Source organism: Xiphophorus hellerii, chromosome 20 (genome assembly GCF_003331165.1).
Source record: "Xiphophorus hellerii strain 12219 chromosome 20, Xiphophorus_hellerii-4.1, whole genome shotgun sequence".
Classification (NCBI taxonomy): Eukaryota; Metazoa; Chordata; class Actinopteri; order Cyprinodontiformes; family Poeciliidae; genus Xiphophorus; species Xiphophorus hellerii.
The window spans coordinates 19,504,797-19,523,885 of NC_045691.1; the positions used below are offsets into that span (position 1 = coordinate 19,504,797).

The 19,089-nt window shown below is 38.6% G+C and overlaps 1 protein-coding gene across 2 annotated transcripts in view; it reads right to left on the reverse strand.

Moving 5' to 3' along the window:
- The window catches only part of LOC116710279 (zinc finger protein 385A-like), a 45,648-nt gene extending 32,212 nt beyond the window's left edge, over positions 1 to 13,436 (reverse strand). Inside the window, exon 1 of one of the 2 annotated variants that reach the window (XM_032549251.1) lies at positions 12,981 to 13,436. In XM_032549251.1, the coding sequence (XP_032405142.1) occupies positions 12,981 to 12,993 (13 nt within the window). In that variant the 5' untranslated portion in view covers positions 12,994 to 13,436. Of the gene's footprint in view, positions 1 to 6,564; positions 9,003 to 12,980 lie in introns of those variants that run through there. The other variant, XM_032549252.1, reaches the window with a different exon arrangement.
- Between the last annotated feature and the right edge of the window lie 5,653 nt (positions 13,437 to 19,089).

A 19,089-nucleotide genomic window follows, 5' to 3' on the forward strand; every position in this document is an offset into this window, starting at 1 on the left:
TGGAACCTAGAATGCTTTTAGAGGTCAGGTATAAGTGCAGAACATTTGTTATATTTTGGTAAATATGCCGACCAGCCATTAAGTGGTGCACTTGGCAGGAACCGGTCCTCCTGGATCGCCTGGAGCATAAAACCGTTTGTCAAAAAATACTTAATGAAGGCCGCCAAAAAAAGACGAGGCCTCGTAGACGCATTAGGACTCTTCGGTGCCTTTTGATGGACTTTGTCAGAGGCCACATTTTGTTTAGCACGAGGCGGTGTGATTGCGTGTGGTTTCCCAATCGTTCCAAGATTATTGTGAAACCTACATCCTCCAAATTCCTGGCATTCCCACTGCAGTACCGCCTGTGTACCAAATTATATAAAAACCAACCATTCTTTCTGGATGCTTAATTTTCCTCTTGTGGAGTATTTTTGTTGCTAATGTTGGTGGTGAATAATGAGTTTAAAGGAGGGAAGGGACCCATATCAAATTATATTTAATGGTCTCATAAGACCTTCAGCCATCTGTGTTTATTGTAGTAATGCAGCATTTTAATTACATCAGTTTTACTGAGCTCAAGTTGATGGCTTGAACATAAAAAGGCTTGCGTAAGTCTACCAATCTGACATTTTGAAAATGCTGAAACGCCCTGAATCTGGGATGGATTTATTTCTCAGATTATTAGGTAAAGTTTTGCAGGCTAAAGCAAACAGACGCATCTTTTGTCACACAGCCACATCAAGCAAAAAGAGGATCACCAAGAGCACCACCGTGTCAACACAACTACCAGCACTGCATTATTGCTTCTTTTGTCAAACAATCCACACACCTGCTGGGAACAGCAGGGCAGCACTTATCTGTAGATGTGAACCTATAGAAACCGGGGAGTGTAAGCTAGAGAGGTTAAAGAAGAATGATGAACACAAAAGAAATCGTGTGCCAAAAGAGCAAACAGTGGCCTTGGATAAACAGAGAACATACAATAGCAATAAGAAATAAGCAATCCAGTAAATATATTTTTACTGGAGCGTATTTTTAAAGCTGACCTGGGTATAAATTTTGAGCATAAAGTTTTGAAGCAAGACGAAAGGCTTTGCATACTTTCTAACTAAAAAATGTCAACACTGGTGTCCTCCAGCTACCTTTAACATCCAGACGAGTCAAGACTTGTTGTCTCCAGACATGTTTAAATGTTCAGGCAGTTAAATGAATAAATAAAATCTTCACGACAATTTTCTCAGCTATCTTGCTTGCGTTTGCAAATATAAAACATTAATCAACTTTTGCACCACTTATACTTGAATATTCAAAAGTGACTCAATCCATATTAACTCTCGTCCTAAAAGTGATAAATAAAGGTGGAGGTTTCCTTTCTGGCTCCAGCAGAGCTGCACCAGCAGCGTTTTTTTTTTTTTTCTTGCTGCCTTTACAGGTGTGTAAACATGGCGCCACATGACACCTTGTCAGAGTCAGCATACAAAAAAAGGATGTTGACAAGCGTTTTGGCAGTGACAACACAGCGACAGGGTGCACGTGATAAAACGATCAGCTTCTTCACTCAAAGTCATTTCCACATCCATTTATCCACAAGCCTAACTGGTTTGCACATTTTCTTTGAGCGGTTAAAAAAAAAAATATCATTTGTAAACATTCCTTACAAAATTTATTGTAAGGAATTCAGTTCATAACTTTGCATTATTGGGCTGCAAATGTAAAAGCAAACAAATCTTTTTCTCTAATTTCCAGTTGATTTCTTGTACTTGACCTTGAAATCACACTCTCTCTAGAAAACAAGGAAGGCAGACGAGTGGAGAGCAAAATAAGAGTGAATCTAATGTGACATCAGATGTGCATAAAAAATTACATCCCTAACACTTTCTCTGAAACAATCCACCCAGCCATCATTTCCACACCGTTTTATTCAGTAGCGTTGGTGCTGGGTATGCTGTAGCTCCGGCCGTGTGTTTAGTTTTGCGCTGTTCTTGCTGGAAAATTAAGCTCCACCCCAGATTTAAGTCTTCTGCAGCTTCTAACAGGTTTTACTCCAGTGTTTCTTCTTCCACAAGTTTCTTGTGTCCTCTACCCGATTTGCTTCAAACTGCAAAAAGGTCTTGGTATTGCTTGTCTTTAAAAAATGTTCTTTCTTACAGTCTTTTGTGAAACCAGTTCCTGTTTAGTGACATAACCCTCCTCTGAACGTCTCCAAAACTTCATCCCCAAATTTTTGTGTGTTCACTTTTTCTAGCCCAAACCTTTGGGCTTAACAGTTCAGCAGCATGTAAACTGAGATTAAATGACACACGTCACTTCTATGTACCAACGAGGAAACGTATAGATAAGAGATTGCTCTAGATTTAGATTTGCGGCATCAGAATTAGCGTAATATTCTGATACCTGTATTTCGTTTGTATGTTCGGCGTTTTGATTTGACCTTCCCTTATCTGACGTATTTGAACAGCTTGTCACGGTTTGCACAAGTTTCAAGCTTCCCAGACGCCTGAAATGTTCACCGGTTTGTCAGACATGCAGAGCAATGGGCACATTTCTCCAATTTAAATGTCAATACTTTTCACCCTTCGTTGCATCGCCCTGATCTAAAGGTCATACTGTTCGTCAGGGACAATGTGTACCTGTGATTTCTTCAGAGGACATTTACGAGATGAGGACATATTTGTTTGAAATGTCTGTGTGTCCGTGCGCCGGTTGTAAATAAACAAACATACAGGAACACAGATTTTATGCAATCTGTGATGTGTTAATATCTATGTGTGTATGACAGAGAGAGAGATACACTGGTTCAGCAAGCCGTGATGCAAGCAGTGAAGTTTCACATACTGCTGAGTGGGGTCTTTGCATCAGACTGGAGGAAGCCTCGGCTCACTTTTAAATAAATAAAAACCCATGGGTCTGAAATATTCATCATATAAAAATCACACAAGAGTTACTAAACTGAGCTCCACTCTTCTTTGCATCAAGGGAGACAGCTTCGGCACAAATTTCTCAGTCTCAACCATTTTTATATTTTCCTTTCATCAAAGAAATAGATGGATGAGGAAGGATTAGCAGAACGCGAGGAATGATAAAACGGTGGTGTGAAGAGAGGTGCTCATCCCTCCATCTTTGCAGTCAATGTCAGTGATGCTATTTTGGTGTCTGCGTCTAACTCTAAAAGGAAAGTAATACAGTGCATGGACTTCCACCTACCCACGTTGTCAGGTTCATGAGTTTGTCTGTTCAGTGTTTATAATACACGTAGCGTTAAAGCCTCCGCACCGGGAAAGGGATTACCGCGAGCTGGAGCTTAAAGCCAGATCACAGGAAGACCCGAGTGGGGCTGAGAATAAAGCAAATATTTAGTCAGCGAACACCTACGCGGAACAAGGTCACTGCAGTTAATCAAATTTACTGAGAAGCTACATGCTGGACTCATTATTATTATGATTATTATTAATACACTGACGAGATGAGATGTTGGAAGTGAACTGCTCCACTGTGATCACAAGGATATGGATTATAAATTAGAGATGCTACTGGTTCACATTACATGTTGTCGATGCAATGATGAGGACAATCGTGGTTGACTCTACTACTCAAAACCCAACTTATCTGCATTTATATGTGTATAATGTTAAATTGCTTCCCTCTTTATCGCAAGGTTTATTTCCATGTTTCCATGTTTAAACAGTGAATGTAAAAGTTTACGTAACCCATTTGAAATACCAGGTTTTGTGATGTATCACACCAAAATCAGCCATGATGTGACTCTATAATTCAACATAAATGTGTTGGTGAGAAAAATGGGAAAATATAAAAGCTGCAATCACCTGTTTGCCTAAACTAATACTTGGCTTAAATCAATTTCCAGATGAACTTTCAGCTTTCAATTTTATTGAGTTTTAATCTGCAAACAATTGCAGAGAATCTGATCAACCTTGAATGAAGTTCAGCTGCCCTGATACAATTTCCCCAACATTTTCTCATTTGCATCCTTTACTTGTTTTTGAAAAACTGACTTTTTTTTAACTGTGCATCATTTTATAGTGAAGTGTTACTTTGATTCTTCCATGCATGTTTGAGGAATCCTTGAATCTCCCAGATAATCTTGGGATGAGAGTTTAAAACTCTGATTAAAGTCCTCTTGTGTTCAAATCATAATTATGTAAAATATTCAGAAAATATATTGAAGGAGCCCAAGAATAATTTGGATGTCGGGGTCAGTAAATCCTGCTCGGTGCAAACAGAGAGTCTGCATAAGGCAACATTAGATTATGTCATGGTATCATTTAGTTATAAATTGCATCTACATTGTCATGGGACTGTAGCATAAAAATGGAAGAAAGAAATGCTGTAATAGCTAGTCTTTGTAGGTGGCCATTAAGTTGACGACATCAATACGTGAGTATAGGTGAAGCTGTTCTTGACTCAATATTTAAAAGATTCTCCCCAAAAGTTTCTGGAGCTTGCATCTAAAGTTTATTTACATATATATAAAAAGAAACACAGTTTAAAGGGACTAAACTGTGGAAAAATCACACAAGTTTGTGTTTGTAACACAGAAAGTATGGTGGGTCATTTTAACTCTTTCATATTTTTGTAGTTTTGGTAATTTTTTTCCACCCCTTTTCAGAAATAATTATGTTCCACTCATTGTCTACCGTAACACCATTTGGTTACATAATGCCGGTAAATATTGTTAAACAGCAGAACCTCACATAACATTGTTATGGATTCATAAGGGTTCATAATCTGATAGATTTTCTGAGAATCAGATGGGGATCAGAATTAAAACAAATAGTAATTCAGTTTAATACTTCAGATTAAAAGAAACAATTGAACAAAATTTAGCATTTTAAGTAACATCTATCTCCATACTTAATAAATATTATGAACTACATATTCCCTGATGCATCATGTTTTAAAAACATGGGTATGAAGTGGTTGGTTTAAGCTACAAAATGAAAACAGGAAGTAGAATGTCATTGCTGACGCTATTGACATTTCTTCATGCCTAATTAAAATGCGATGCTGATGTTTAACGGGTGTGACGGGGGTCTAAAAATTAAACTGCCTGACCGCTGACAGGAAGTGAGGCTGCATGTCATCATTTAACCTTCTTTCATCAACAATCTTCATTTGAGTCCTTGCTAATTAAATATGACGCATTGACTGTCCGTGTGACTACTGAGGTAACATTTTCTTCAAGATTTTATGACTTTAGCAGCCTATCGTGTCTAAAAATGTCTGACTTCAACATGTTTCTTCTGCAGAAAAGAATCAGGGCCAGCTTCACTTGTACTTTGTTGAAGCAGATTTTCATTCACATTCAGTGAATGTGAGTGAATTTTATTCTTCTTAAGATATTGGCAGCATCCCACATTTCACACAGAGTGAGCAACTCTTGTCCTCCTCACTCACAAATGATTTGTTGGATTTAGATTTAAGTCATTCCGAAACCTAAATTCACCGATTCTTTTCAGTGTAAGACTAGTCACATTACATGATAAAAACTACAAGTCATCTTCTTCTTTAGACTGAAATGTTGAACTATTTGTGATTTTTCTAGCAACGAGGAAAAAGTAAATCACATTTAGTCAATCACAAACCAATCAGCTACAAAAACGCTGCATATATCAAACATGACTTATAAGAAATTTTACTTTGCAATTTGATTCCTTGAAATTAGGCCTCCAAAACCTTTAGAAGCTCCTGATCTTTACAAAACGTAATCTCAACAATGCTACTCCATGATGCCGTTAAGAACCCTTCTCAGAAGCGTTGGACTGAGAAGTAGTTTGTACGATAAGCTCAGCTAATTGCTGCTGCCGCTAGTCTGGAGGAGCTGAGTTGAGAGGCTCTGTGAGGTCGAAGCTCAGCTGGAGACTGCAACTCCAAGGAGGAGATTGGTGGAAATAGGCGGCGCTTTGTGAGAGTAAGAGTTTAAGCACCTCGAATGGTTGCCATAGAAAACTCCAGGTATGTTTTTGATGAAGAAATAACATTAAAACATGATATAAAAATGATATTTCATGTGACATCCCTCTTTTAATAGACATAACGAGATTATGTCTACAAAACGTGACGTTCTTGACATGAAGACCCATAGGAAATGGGTTTCTAGTTATAGTTCCATATGTGGTAACATAAGGAAACCATTTCACAGCAGGCTTGGCATTAAAATATGAAACAGTTCATCAAAAGTGAAAACAGAACAAAAGCGGTAACTCAGATAAAGGGCATTTTGTTGAAATGAACCTATTTGGCTCATATGTGGAAAAACTAAATTTGGTGTAATGCCGGTTTTAATAGGTTTAATAGGTTTGATGTATTTTGATAACTGGAGAAACTTCAGATTATAACCCAACCTATAAGAAAAACATTGCCCACATTCTCCAAAGACTCCACAATCTTGAAACCATGCAGTTAATAGAAGGTAAAAATTCCTAAAAATGTTATAAAATGAGCTGGATAGAACAGCCAAAACTTTAAGTGACCATTCTGAAAGAAAGCTGTGTGCCAGCGAGAAGCCAGTCAATCAGATCAATAGCAGTAAAAAGAAGCAGGAGCTCTCAAATGCGGTCTTACCCAGGATCATCCTGAATCCTTCCACTTCTGTTTCCCACGTTGTCTTCCCGTTTCACTCCTCTACTCCTCAGTCAGCTGAAGGGATGACTCAAATCTTTGGCGCCCTACATTTCTGACTCGTAAAACTCAAGGTGGAAAAACCCAATCACCATCACAACTTTCACTTTTTCTAGCCCCTAACCTCGTTCCCCTCTTCGTCCTCCTCGTCCTTGCAAAAACCTTTCTCTGCCTCTGAACTCGACACTCGGCTCAGCCAGCTGTTGACGGAGGAGAAAGCCCAGCAGCCTGAGCTGCAACACAACATGCACTCAAGCTGCTGCAAGGAAGCCTGTAATTTATTCTCTGTGATGCAGGAGGAACACCAGACACAAGGAGGCTCGCCTCACAGGAGGAACCTCTGCACTACAGCATGCCTCTCTCTGTCTCTCCCTCATATTTTGGGGTTGGGTATAACCTAAAGGCACCTTGCATTCCCGAGCTATGATTGGCTGGAGGTGCAGCCAATGAGACGAGCCAGAGCAGAGCGTTTACTTGTGGTGTTTGAATGAGGAGGCAGAGTGATAATGCGGCTGTCATTTCTGCTCTCCTTTTCTCTCTGTCACCGTTTCTTTTCTGTTTACTACCGGTCATTTTTCAGTCATGCTTCCTTGTCTCACTGCACACCCATCCTCCTTTCACTCGTCTCTCAGGTGCATTAAAGAGACGACAACATCTCTGACAACATCTCTCTCTCTAATCCTGGATGTTTCCACTGGTGTCCACCTGTCTTTAGACTTTTAGGTTGGAGGCATATTCTTCCCCACCCCAAAAAAATAAAAACATTGACAGTGTTCACTGAAAGCTGTGCGAGGAGAACAAAAAATGGAGGCAGACACAAAGGTGCAGCGCAGACTGACAGCTTCAGAGACTCAATGAAACAGTGTGTGGAGGTGAGGAGAGATTGAGGTTAATGTGAACTGACTCCTGCTTGGACGTTTAGGGCGAGGAAATGTGGAAGATGTGGTGAAATAGCAAGATGAAGAGAAATGCTGACAGCTGCTTGACAGTCTTAGGCAAAGGCTGTTGAATGAGCTCAAATACTCTTTGCATGCACATCTTTTGCAACGTAAAGCAGAACAATGCAGCCTAATAAAAGCACAACTCTGTGCTAATGGATGCTTTATAAACCACATCAGACTGTCACAAACGCCTCAGCTTTCAGTAATATAAGAGTTATGCTGACAGCAAGTATGTCCATAAAATAATGAGGCAGTGCCAAAACAATTTGATCACATTATAACTACATTACTGTATTTTGTAAGGATTTTATGAGATAAACAAACACAAATTAATGCATATTTTTCACAAATAAAATCCCAAAAGTGTAAAGTCCATTGGTATTCAGCCCCACCGACATCGCTAAGTACAAAATCTAATGTCACTTTTTTAGTTAATATAGCCACTTGTGTGTAATTTAATCTCAGTATGAAGTTATTCTTTAAATACCTCAGAAGCTTGTTAGCAAATATCAGTGAACAGACATCATTAAGAAGACAGAAATACAACAGAGAGGTCAAAGATAAAGTTGTGGAGAAATTTAAATCAGAATTAGAGTTTAAAACAATTTTCCAAGCGTTTAATATCTCAAAGCAAAGTTCAATCCATCATCTGAAAGAGCCTGACAGAAATACAAAGACATGGCTGCCCACTTGAACCAGGCTGGGAAGAGACAGCTTTAATCGGAGAATCAACCACGAGGTCCGGAATAAGTCTGGAGCCAAGCCAAATTTATCCATAAGCATTTTTAAAACAACAAAACTGACCGAAGTGCTGAACAGTCTTCATATGCAAACAGCAAACTGAGACTAAAAATGTGTTTCGTAGAAGATTTACAGTCATGTTGAACACATCATCCCCTCTGTGAAACGTTGGTGGCAGCAGCATCATGCTGTGGGAACGCTTGTCAGGGAAGCAACAAAATACAGAGCAATCCTAAAATAATCTGTCCTGCAGGAATTTACAGTCAGAGTTACAACTGAAGCACTGCAGCTGAAGGAAGGTGTCTTTAAAATGTTGGCTCAGTGAGACTGAAGATTAAAGCTGCAGTTTGTAACTTTTACAAAAAATTTTAATTTAAAACTGTCACCAAGTTGTGACAGTATAATATGAGAGAGATAATCTCCTCCCCAACCTACTACTGCAGTCTGCACCGCTCCCGGTCAAAAACGACCAATCAGAGTCAGGGGGAAGGCCTTAGCGCTGTCAATCAACTCCTGTATGATGCTGAAGGAGCTAATGGTGGAAAAACATTTTACTCTGACAGGAAAACTGTTTGGTGGCTATGCTAACTGGCCTTAGCATTTGTGGCAGGCTATGTTATGGTGAACCAGTTTAGCTTAGTATAGAGCAAGCAGGATGGGGTGAGCATGAGGGTGATTGACAGCGCTAAAAAAAACCCTCCTCACTCTGATTGGTTGTTCCTGACTGAGTGGTGTATTTCTGCATTTAGCACTGGGAGAAAGCAGAGGAGCTAGATTTTTTACTAAATATTTGAAATAAATATCTGTTTTATATTACACTGTCACCACATAATGATAACTTTAATAAATATGTAAAAAAACCACATATTTTTAGTAAAAGTTACGTACTGCAGCTTTAATTCTTATTTTAAAAAACTTATTTTTCTCCCAGCTCACAATTATACACTACTTTGTGTTTTCGTATCATATAAATCAAATTTTAAAAAACCTTTTACGTGAATGAGGACATCTGAAAGGCCTGCAGCAGCTCGACGTCAGCCCATCTGTTTAAGCCTGGGCCGACGCTCATGATTTAGTGTGATAAGGTTTCCTCATTAGTAGAGTCGGCCTGAATAATGCAGACAGGTGTATTGTTGTAGCCAATAGGCCAGGTGCTAATATGGCTGTCTGAGGGTGCAGGGTCAGACGCAGCATGACTTTAATGGATGTCACCACGGGAGGATGAAACCAGACCACTGGGCTCATGTTGCAAACCATCCTGCATGTCTGCGGGAGAGTTTGGGTGTTGCTCCATTGGGGATTTATAGCAAAGTTTTGAGATGTTTACAAGGCTGTTAATTATAAAAATGTATTGCAAGCCTTTAATTTACACAGCTCACGACACTGTGGTCTTTGAAGCTCTAATAAGCTTTTATTATTCAAATATATGCAAAGGGAAAAGTCATGGTCTGAGGGCTTCATCAAAGTCATAATGAAAGGCTCTTCATTTTCTGGAGTTCACTTCCTGTGTTCCTAAAGACGTCTTGAGGTTTAAAAACCAAATAAATATTATCAAAATATATGTTAGTTATTGTGCCTAAATTTTAGAATATTGTGAAGTTAGGAAGATAATTGAGGGAACAACATTAAATCAATAAACAGCTGGTTTGTTGCATAACTCAAGGAGAAAAAGAAGAAGTTTTATTTATATAGCAGATTTTCAGCAACAAGGCCGTTTAAAGTGCTTTGCATAAATTAGAAGAAAAACAAAAACAACAACATAAGCACAATAAAAGAAAAACTACATTTTAAAATGCTTCAGGTGTTGCTAGTCTGAAAGTCTTGTGAGTCATATAGATGTTTTATAGATAATTGTGAAGTTATTGTTGTTCCCATTTCTTTTTCTTAATTAAGAATCATGAACTCTGACCTTAAGTTGTGACCTCCTGGGCAAATTGTTGTTACGCTCTAGGAGTAATTTTGGTTGGCTGTGCATTTCTGGGAAGATTCATCACTTTTCCATGATTTCTCTATTTGAGGTGAACGGATCCACTTTTCTTTGAATTCCAAAGCTTCTGAAATATATTTTTAACACTTTGCAGACTAATTGATGTTAGTAACATTATTTTTCTTGAACCTCATCTTTTAACCTACTTCATGTACAAGTTTATGATGCCTTAATAAATGAAATCATTTTGAAACTGCTTCTGTATTATTTGTCAGACTATATTTAGATCTGACAAATAAGCAGAAACATTAGAAATTTGTAACAGGGCAATTACTTCTTCATATTATTCATTATGTCTGAACATTGTTGCGTGTTCTCAAACTAGCAGGTATGAGGATTGCACAAAAAAAATGCCAAAGAAAAAGAAACATGTTGGATTGTGAAAAACATCCAACATGTTGAGTGCAAACATTTTGAGTCAGAGTGTAATGACTAATTTTTGGCTGTGAGCTGTGCAGTCAGGATTACTTTATTGTGACCTCTGCCATCCTCTCACTCCCTCAATCTGCCCCAAGAGGCCATAACTGTGTCGACAGCCTTGTTAAACTAAAATTAGCTTCAGCCGCTAGCAGAGAGTCCAGATGAGAGTCCTGCCAAAGTTAAATGATGTCTTCATTCGATGTGTAACTCCCAAGGAAATAGCTTTAAGCATGTGTTATAATCAGCTACTAACATTTTAAAGAGCTTTAATATGAGGAGACGAAAGGATCATGCTTTGCTTTTATCATTTACCAGGCCGCTCAGATTTAGTCTCTATGTTTTGTTTTCTTTAGCAAAGTAAACTGCTTCACAGTTTTCAATGGGGTTTAATTTTTGATTCTGAAGTGATAATTTGTGTGTCTCATGTTTTTACACATACAAGAAATTGTGCGGTTGTTTAGTTGGGGAGCGTTGCTTTGATAACTGGTGGAGAAAAATACGTAAAATAATAAACAGAAATTTTCCAATAGTACATGTAGAAAATATATCTATAAATATATCAGCTTGTAAGCTCATAGAAACTAAAAAGGACTGTAGAAGTAATGACAACTACATGCATCCAAAAGATTATAGTTAAACCCCAAAATATTCAAATACTAGCTGACTTAAATCTAAGTAATACATAGACACATGCTGCTTAGATATATTTATTTTTACCAACATGTTTCATCTTAATGGAAAGCATTTTGTAGATATAAAGTCCGTGGAAGGAGCTAAGGATTATGGTGATGGCCTGAAGGTCTTCAAACCTCAAACACTTGGAGGTCATTGTCAAATAATCAATGGAAACAATCAATTAAAAAGCTGCTGAGAAAATATAAGATGGCTTCTGTTGGTAATTATTAAGAAACGTATAACGTGTTTTTGTAAATAAAAACAATAAGCAGCACCCTTTTTTATTGTGCAGTGTTATTGTGAATTTTATCTAAAACTAATACAGAGACTTTAAATTTCTAAAAGAATAAACTAATTAAGCTCTGACTACCATCCCATCCTAAAAAATCTTCCGATTAAATGATTTTACTTTGATACGTGAAGTTGGCTCATAAATCACATGTATAGCAGGGAACAAAACCCCAATGCTGACATAAAAATCTTAAATAACTCTTAAGGTTTCCATATTTTAGTTCTAAAATCTTAAATCTTGCTTTTTTAAACTTCTCTTAGCTCTGTGTCACCAGACATCTTTTCAACAACAGAAGAAAAACACACAGACTGAAATTCTTGTTGTTTTGGAGATTTCAGCTACATGTCCTCCTCAGGCAGAATGCAATCACTGAATTGCAGTTTTATTGACTTTTTGCTTCCACCACCTGGGGCTTTTTATGTGTGCATGATATTTCTGTTGTAAAGCTGCAGGAGGGACAGCTTGAATGTCAGGAAATTCAGTAGCTTGAAATAATATTAATACTCCTTCATGTTTGTCACAGTCTGTGGAATTTCAATGGATTGTATTGGGATTTTCTGCGATGGACCAACAAAAAAAAACATATTTTTAAAGTGGAAGTATGATTTTAATTTTTTTTTTTCCAGATAATGTCCATTCATTTGCTTTAAGCCTTGCTGAGTAAATATTTTGTAGAACCACCTTTTGCTGCTATTTCAGCGAGAATCTTTTTGGGTTTTGTCTCTACCAGGTCTGCAGATCTAAAGACTAACCAATATTCTTGTGCAATATTTTCTCAAAATAACTCAAGCTCAGACAGAATGGCTGAAGAGAGTCAGCGCACATCACTTTTCAGGTCTTGCAACAGATTAAGTGTAGCTCTGGACTTTAACAGGACCATTATAGCGCATTTGATTCAAACTGTTTGAGGTTCGATATTCTCTGACCATCCTCCCAGTACCTGGTGAAGAAAAGCATCCTCACAGCATGACTCTGCCACCACCAATTTACACCATGGAGCCAATCGTTGTGTACAGATGAAACCTGCCTCCCTGAATCCCCCTCCTTCTCTCTGTCGCTCTTTGTACTGCATCAAACCCGCTGACCAGAACAAGATTAAGTGGACAGACGTGTTACGTGCCGATGTTTGCCGACTTTCATCAAAGCATAAAACCCCTCAGAGCCTCGTGTTATGTCACTTGCTCTTTGGTTCTGTTCAGAAAAAGGCAGTTATGAGCGGACCCCAGCTGATGTAGCCTCTCAGCTCTTTTTAAAGTGATCAAAGGACAGGTACTGCTACCTGAAGGTGCTTTCTTAGCCTTACCTGAGCCCCACATCTGCTGCCTCAGGTTTTCACGTTGTTCAGACTGATTTAGATCCGTTCTCCCCAGCTCCAGAACTCAGTGCGTCAGCCAGCATAAAGTAGTATGGATACGTCCGCGTAGAGTGGAGCAAAGAAAGTATTCTCACGTTATTTGGATAAATCATGTAGCACTCAGCCACATGAATGCAGATCTTCCACCAGTCGGCTGGAGAGTGTGGAGGGAAACACTGTGTGCAGGCAGCCACATGCCTTCAGTGAAGCCGCATCAAACAACAAGCATCTGCATGTTCATTTTCCTTTCACACAGTTTATCCTCCTTTCTTAAGTTTGTCTCAAAGCCTCTTAAGAGTCTGTATTTCCCTCTTGTTTTCTCTTTATGCCGTCACCTCCTTCCTAGGATTGAAGGAAACAAGTGCACAAGATTCCAGGCTAATTCTGCTTCTTAGGACAGGGGAACCTAATATGTGAGGACAACTGTGGAAGGGGGGAGATACAGGCAGAGCGAGAGAGAGGGAATGTAAGGGGAAGGAGGGGCTGAACGGAGGAGGGAAAACCCAGCAACGGATGGCAGATCAAAGAAAATAGGGATTGCAGACTGGGTGCAGGAGGATGTTGAGTCACTGAAACTAGACTTAAAGATTCCAGTTGAAGAAGGAAATGGAAAAATGACTTGGTAGACACAGAGATGAACTACAGACTGTAATTCTTCTATGAGTTTCTAGGTACATTCTGCAGCCTAACAAGTTTTTATCATCTGATTTAATGAATTTTTAGTGACTAAAAAGGTGAGGAGACTTTCTGCAGGACCATACAGAGTTTACTAAATGGAAGCATGGAGCAAAAGATCAGCACCCAAAGCATGTGTGTAAGCGAAACTAACACACACAAAGCAATGCTGAAAATTAAATACACAACTTTGACATTAAAACAGTCCCCCAAACCTTGTAAACTTGATACTGTGGGAGTTCTCCGTCCCCACATGTCAATTCCTCCTCGCTGCCAGTTAAGGTGTAGATTCAGATCAGATATCTGAAATGTGCTTGCATGTGTCATTTTAAAGAGGTACGTAAGGAGAGAGTGAAGGAGCAGAAGGCGAGCGCCGAGGTGAAACCAACGAGTAAATGTCAATCTAACTCTGATATATAGGACAGTCTCAGCTCCTCTAAGCTTTGACGCAAAGTGGGAAATAAATGTGTGGCTGGGTTTAATCTTACAGAAATATAAACATGTGATAGTGGCCTTTCGTGTAAATGGCGATAAAAAGATTATCCTGTTGGACATCCCGGGCTCCCATTTCACTTTTAACGACGCATCCATTTAAACTCATATTCCCCTTTTATTTCAGGCACACACCCTGACTTTTATTCCATTTGAATAATGCGAACTCCCAGAAAACAGATGCACCAGCTCTGTCTGGCAACGTGCCGCATAGAGGTTAGGTTCAGGGACAGCAAGGAAGGACGGTAAACTGGAGCCGTAAGCACATTTCGTCAGGGGACACAGTTACACACTAACACACAGACACACAAAGATGTGTCTCCATCATTTAAAAACAAATTACACACACTTGCATAAATTTCCTAGAGTCTTACCCAACCATTTGCAAAGCTCTATCTCTTAACCACATCTTATTGTAATGCTCCATGGACCAATTTTTTCTGGCTAAAATGGAGAAGGGCTTAAAATAGGCCTGTAAACATGTTTATGTCCTGACAGCATTGTTGGTGTAAAGACAGCTGACCACGCTGCTCTCTCCAAGCAATTTTGTCTCTCTCTCAGTCATAAAACTTTTACATGAACACTCAACATAACATCTGCAAGGCTTTGCAGGAAGCTACATACCTCTGTGTCTCTGATCTATATGTGGCTCGGCAGTGTTTATGCCCTTCAAATGCAGAGCCGTGACATAACTTCTGTCATATATATGACAGCTGAATACACAAAGTATACTGATAAATCTTTATTATTCTGTCTACTTTGGGTTATATGTGTAGATCGGCCTTTATATTTGAATCATAATCCATTTAAACTGGTGATTAAGGTAATTTGAATTACAAAAACAGTCCCTTTCCAGGAACTGTTTTTGTCACTTACTGTAGCTGTTGTTTTAAGCAATACTGAAAACAATGAATCTTCCCACAATATATTTCTAATAATTATCTGTCTGACTCTTTTCCGTATGACACATCTTTATTAAGAGTTCCCAAACAGTCCCATAACTTTTAAATAATGGCTCATTAGTTTTAGGCAGCGGCTTTTCTTCCTGGGAGAAACAGATGTGCTGCAGTGTTTTTTTGTTTTTTAATGAACAGTAACAAAAAGTTTCTGTTTCAGTTTTCTCCTCTAATCACGATATTACAGATACAAAGTATTTGTTAGCATCTCTGAAACAGCAGATGTCCTTTGTAGCTTCTGTAAAGTCCAATACATTTTCTGTAAGAGCAGAGAAATGTATTCATTTTCTTTCCATCTAAAAGATTAATTTATTTATTCCCACTGAGTGAGCTATTTCATAAATTTAAAAAGGAATTGAGAAAGGAAATGAAAACTCACCTAATTAAGATTTACTTTCAAAGTTCACTGACTTTATTATCACCCCTGTAGGGAAATTTGTCTTACCACCAGAAGAAATCATGGAATATCACAGAAAAAGCAAACAGTTTAGACACAGAGAAAAACAGTGTTTTAACTATATTTAATCAAGGATTTACTGTATTAATGACACAAAGGTCTGATTCCTAATAATTTATTTTAGTAAGAGACAAAAACACAAAGATGATCTCTAGTTTTTGTCATGTTGCATTCTTGTTGAGTGGACCCAAATACAGCAGGCGGAAGCGTCGAGTTTTAATTTAATTAAAAAAATAAACAAACTTACAAAACTCACAGGTAGCCAGGGACAAGGGAATAAATCAGCAAGGAGACTCAAGGAGAACACAGGGTGGAGCAGGGAAACGGAGGGGAAAAGATGGGAGGAACCAGCGAGGAGGGACTGAGAAAGAGGTGCTTATGTACTGGGAGCTTGAATGCTGAAACAATGGACCTGGGCTGATTAGTTAACAGGTTGCAGGTATGAGGGGAGAGAAAGCAGAATCAGACTGATGAGAGGGAGAGAGAAAGAGAAAGTGGCACATGGAGAGGAGGAAGAGTACACAGGAGACTAGAAAATGAATCTAGCAGTAAAGCAAACTAAACATAATAAAACTAGAGTCACCAGGAAAGGACTGAACTGAAGAAAACAGGAAACAAGACTGATCTAACCAAAATAAGAAACTAACACAATAATAATGAATCAAATCAAACTACAAAACAACATAATGTCCTAGCAATTCTAGTTAAATCATTGTAGATAAAATAACATTTCATGCCTAGAGCTGCGTCACATTTCCAATATTAATATTACCTGAATATTAACCCATGGGTTAGTACTTAAAGTTAATTAATTCATTTTATTTATCTTGTTGGTATATATACAGTATATATATCCTCTCCTCTTCTTTCTCTCTCTCTCTGTATATATATACAGTATATTTCTTTGAGAATAACTTTTCAGGGTGACAAAAATACAAATAATTTGAAGAAGGACCCCTTTCAGCTCAGACTGGTTCTGATCTACAAGGTCCAAAGGGAAAAGCAGACTCAAATCCTGTACTCGTGTGAACTATTAAGTAGTAACCATTATATTTTTGCATACCTCTTACACTTGTTCAAACTATGTTTTTCTAAGAATCTTTTCAATCTATCTAGAAAATAGATTGAAACCCAAACCTAAAATTCAACAACTCTATTTTTACAATAGTCACAGTGTATTTGTTTAGATGTTGCATACTTAAAGCGAATAACCAAAATATTATATTTGTCTCCAGTATCTCTCATAATCGCACTTATCAGCTACATTCAACTCAAATGACCCGTTCTCCCTCAAACTGTGGCTGTTTTTTTCTGAAAGCACAAAAACAACCTCCTGCTTACTCTCATCCCTATTTTCCACGTCAAGGATAAAAGCGCCGACTACATCCCTCTTTCCCTGGTAGCCCTTGCGCATCACTGCTGCCTTTGAAGATTTAATCAGTCAGATTTCCTTGATTAATCCCGCTTCATGTACTTTCACAGTAAATAATTACAGATATGATTGCTCGCAGGATAGAGAGGGCAGCATGGAGATTTCTGATGAAGCGGAGTCCCCAGGTATCTTCATTAGCCTGATTATTCCAATCCAAACAAACTCCATCAGCCAGTTTACATGCAAATAGGTTAATTTTATTCCAAAATCCCCCCTCCCCCTCGCTCTGCAGGCATGTGGTGTTTAAAAGATGATTTCCCACCTAATGTGTCTTTTTTGAATCTGTGTTTGTGTGAATATGTTTCTGGAGATATAAAAACATCTTACTGGAATATTCAATTTGCACATTTAGATTTTTCAGCTGACCATGTTTAATAGATGATATACCATCTATACCTCAATGTTTTCAGAAGAAGACGTCAGCGCTTCAAGAAGTGGTCTATCAGTGACATCTAGTGGTCAAACTCCTAAACTACTCTGCATTTACAGCACTCACCACTTGGTGGCGGTGTTTGTCTTCCTCTGTGTTCGACAACTACCCTTCCTGACATCGTTTCCCCCCGGTGTTTTGATGAAATGAAACTGTTGCTCTGTCAGACACTGCAGTGTTGTGCATCAGTAAACACGGAGAGGCAGCACTGACTGCCCCTCTTCATCAGGATTAGTGAATTAATGGAAACGTTCAGACACTGATCCCTGATCATCAGCTTAGCAGTGTTTTATCCCAAACAGCACATCCGGCAGCGTGAGCATGTAAGATGAACATGATGCCAGACAAACCTGTGCAGACTGCAGCAAATACGACTGACATGCAGACGCTTCAAGAACAGTAAACACGTTTTAAAATAATTGGTGGCACAGGTGCTGGTATCCATAAAAACCCTGGTAAAATAAATCTAATTGAAGCATTTTTTTTTATACTTTCTTAGATCAGATTTTGTTTTTTACTTTTTAAAAAAGGAATAGATTACAATTTGTTTCTATTGGAGAAAATTTTGATGTGACACAGAGATTTGCTTCTTTTAGGCACTAACAAGACTTAATGAGGGCCCATATTTAACCATGCAGAGTAAACAGGATGGTAATGGATGCAAGAAATTAAACTCAATGTTAAAAAACTGCAGCAAAGACATATTCTGGAATAAAAAACAGGAAAATGAGAACAGAGGAATAAACTGACTGGAAACAGCAAATCAACAGATGCACAAGAAAAACTGACACTGAGGACACAGACAATGGTCAACCAGGAGAGATTTATGAGGAGAATGTAGAGCAGCTGATGAAGGATATGAGCAATAAAGGTCTTCAATGCAACCAAAACATTTTATGTTCCTTCATCAAACTGTGTTAGACGTCGGTGCTCAAAAAGGTTTATTGGGACTCCAGCTGATTCTTTGTTTTCTTTCTTTTTAAATGTTTTCTGCTCTAAAGACAGCGCTTTATCAAATCCATCATTTATCATGTGAGAGCTAAACGTCCTGTCTGTGAGTGTCTGCATGTCTGTTGACCGGAGAGATGCCCTTCTTTTGTTATTCATCTCCTCCCTTCATCACAGTCCCTGCTTTCTTTTGCTTTACAAATACACTCTTACACACAGAGGCTTATACTAATCCTTGTGAAAACAAAGCGATATATTTCTCCCCACACGGATCAGGAGTGGGATGTTCATCAGGGTGTTTTTCGGGATTAGGAAAATGTCTCCCATAATGCAACCTCTAACATCATACTTCCAAATATCTGGTCTAAAATGATGAGCTGCTGCAACTCTGCGCAGAAATACAAAGTAAACGATGAGGAAAAGTAACGATGTAATGAGTGACCATTCTCACCACTGAGCCCTGACCCGGTGTGGCCTTGTGACCTCTTTCATTGACCTCTCTGTGGGTGGTCATTGATACTGACCAAAACCACTGCTCTCAGATCAGGTCTGTTATTTCTGTCATCCTTTTCACGTTTTCCTCTCTTTCTCTGGCTCTAACTCCAGCTCTCTCTGTGTGAATTCAATTGTATTTATGTGAGTATTTAGTTTGTGGTCTGATGTCAGGA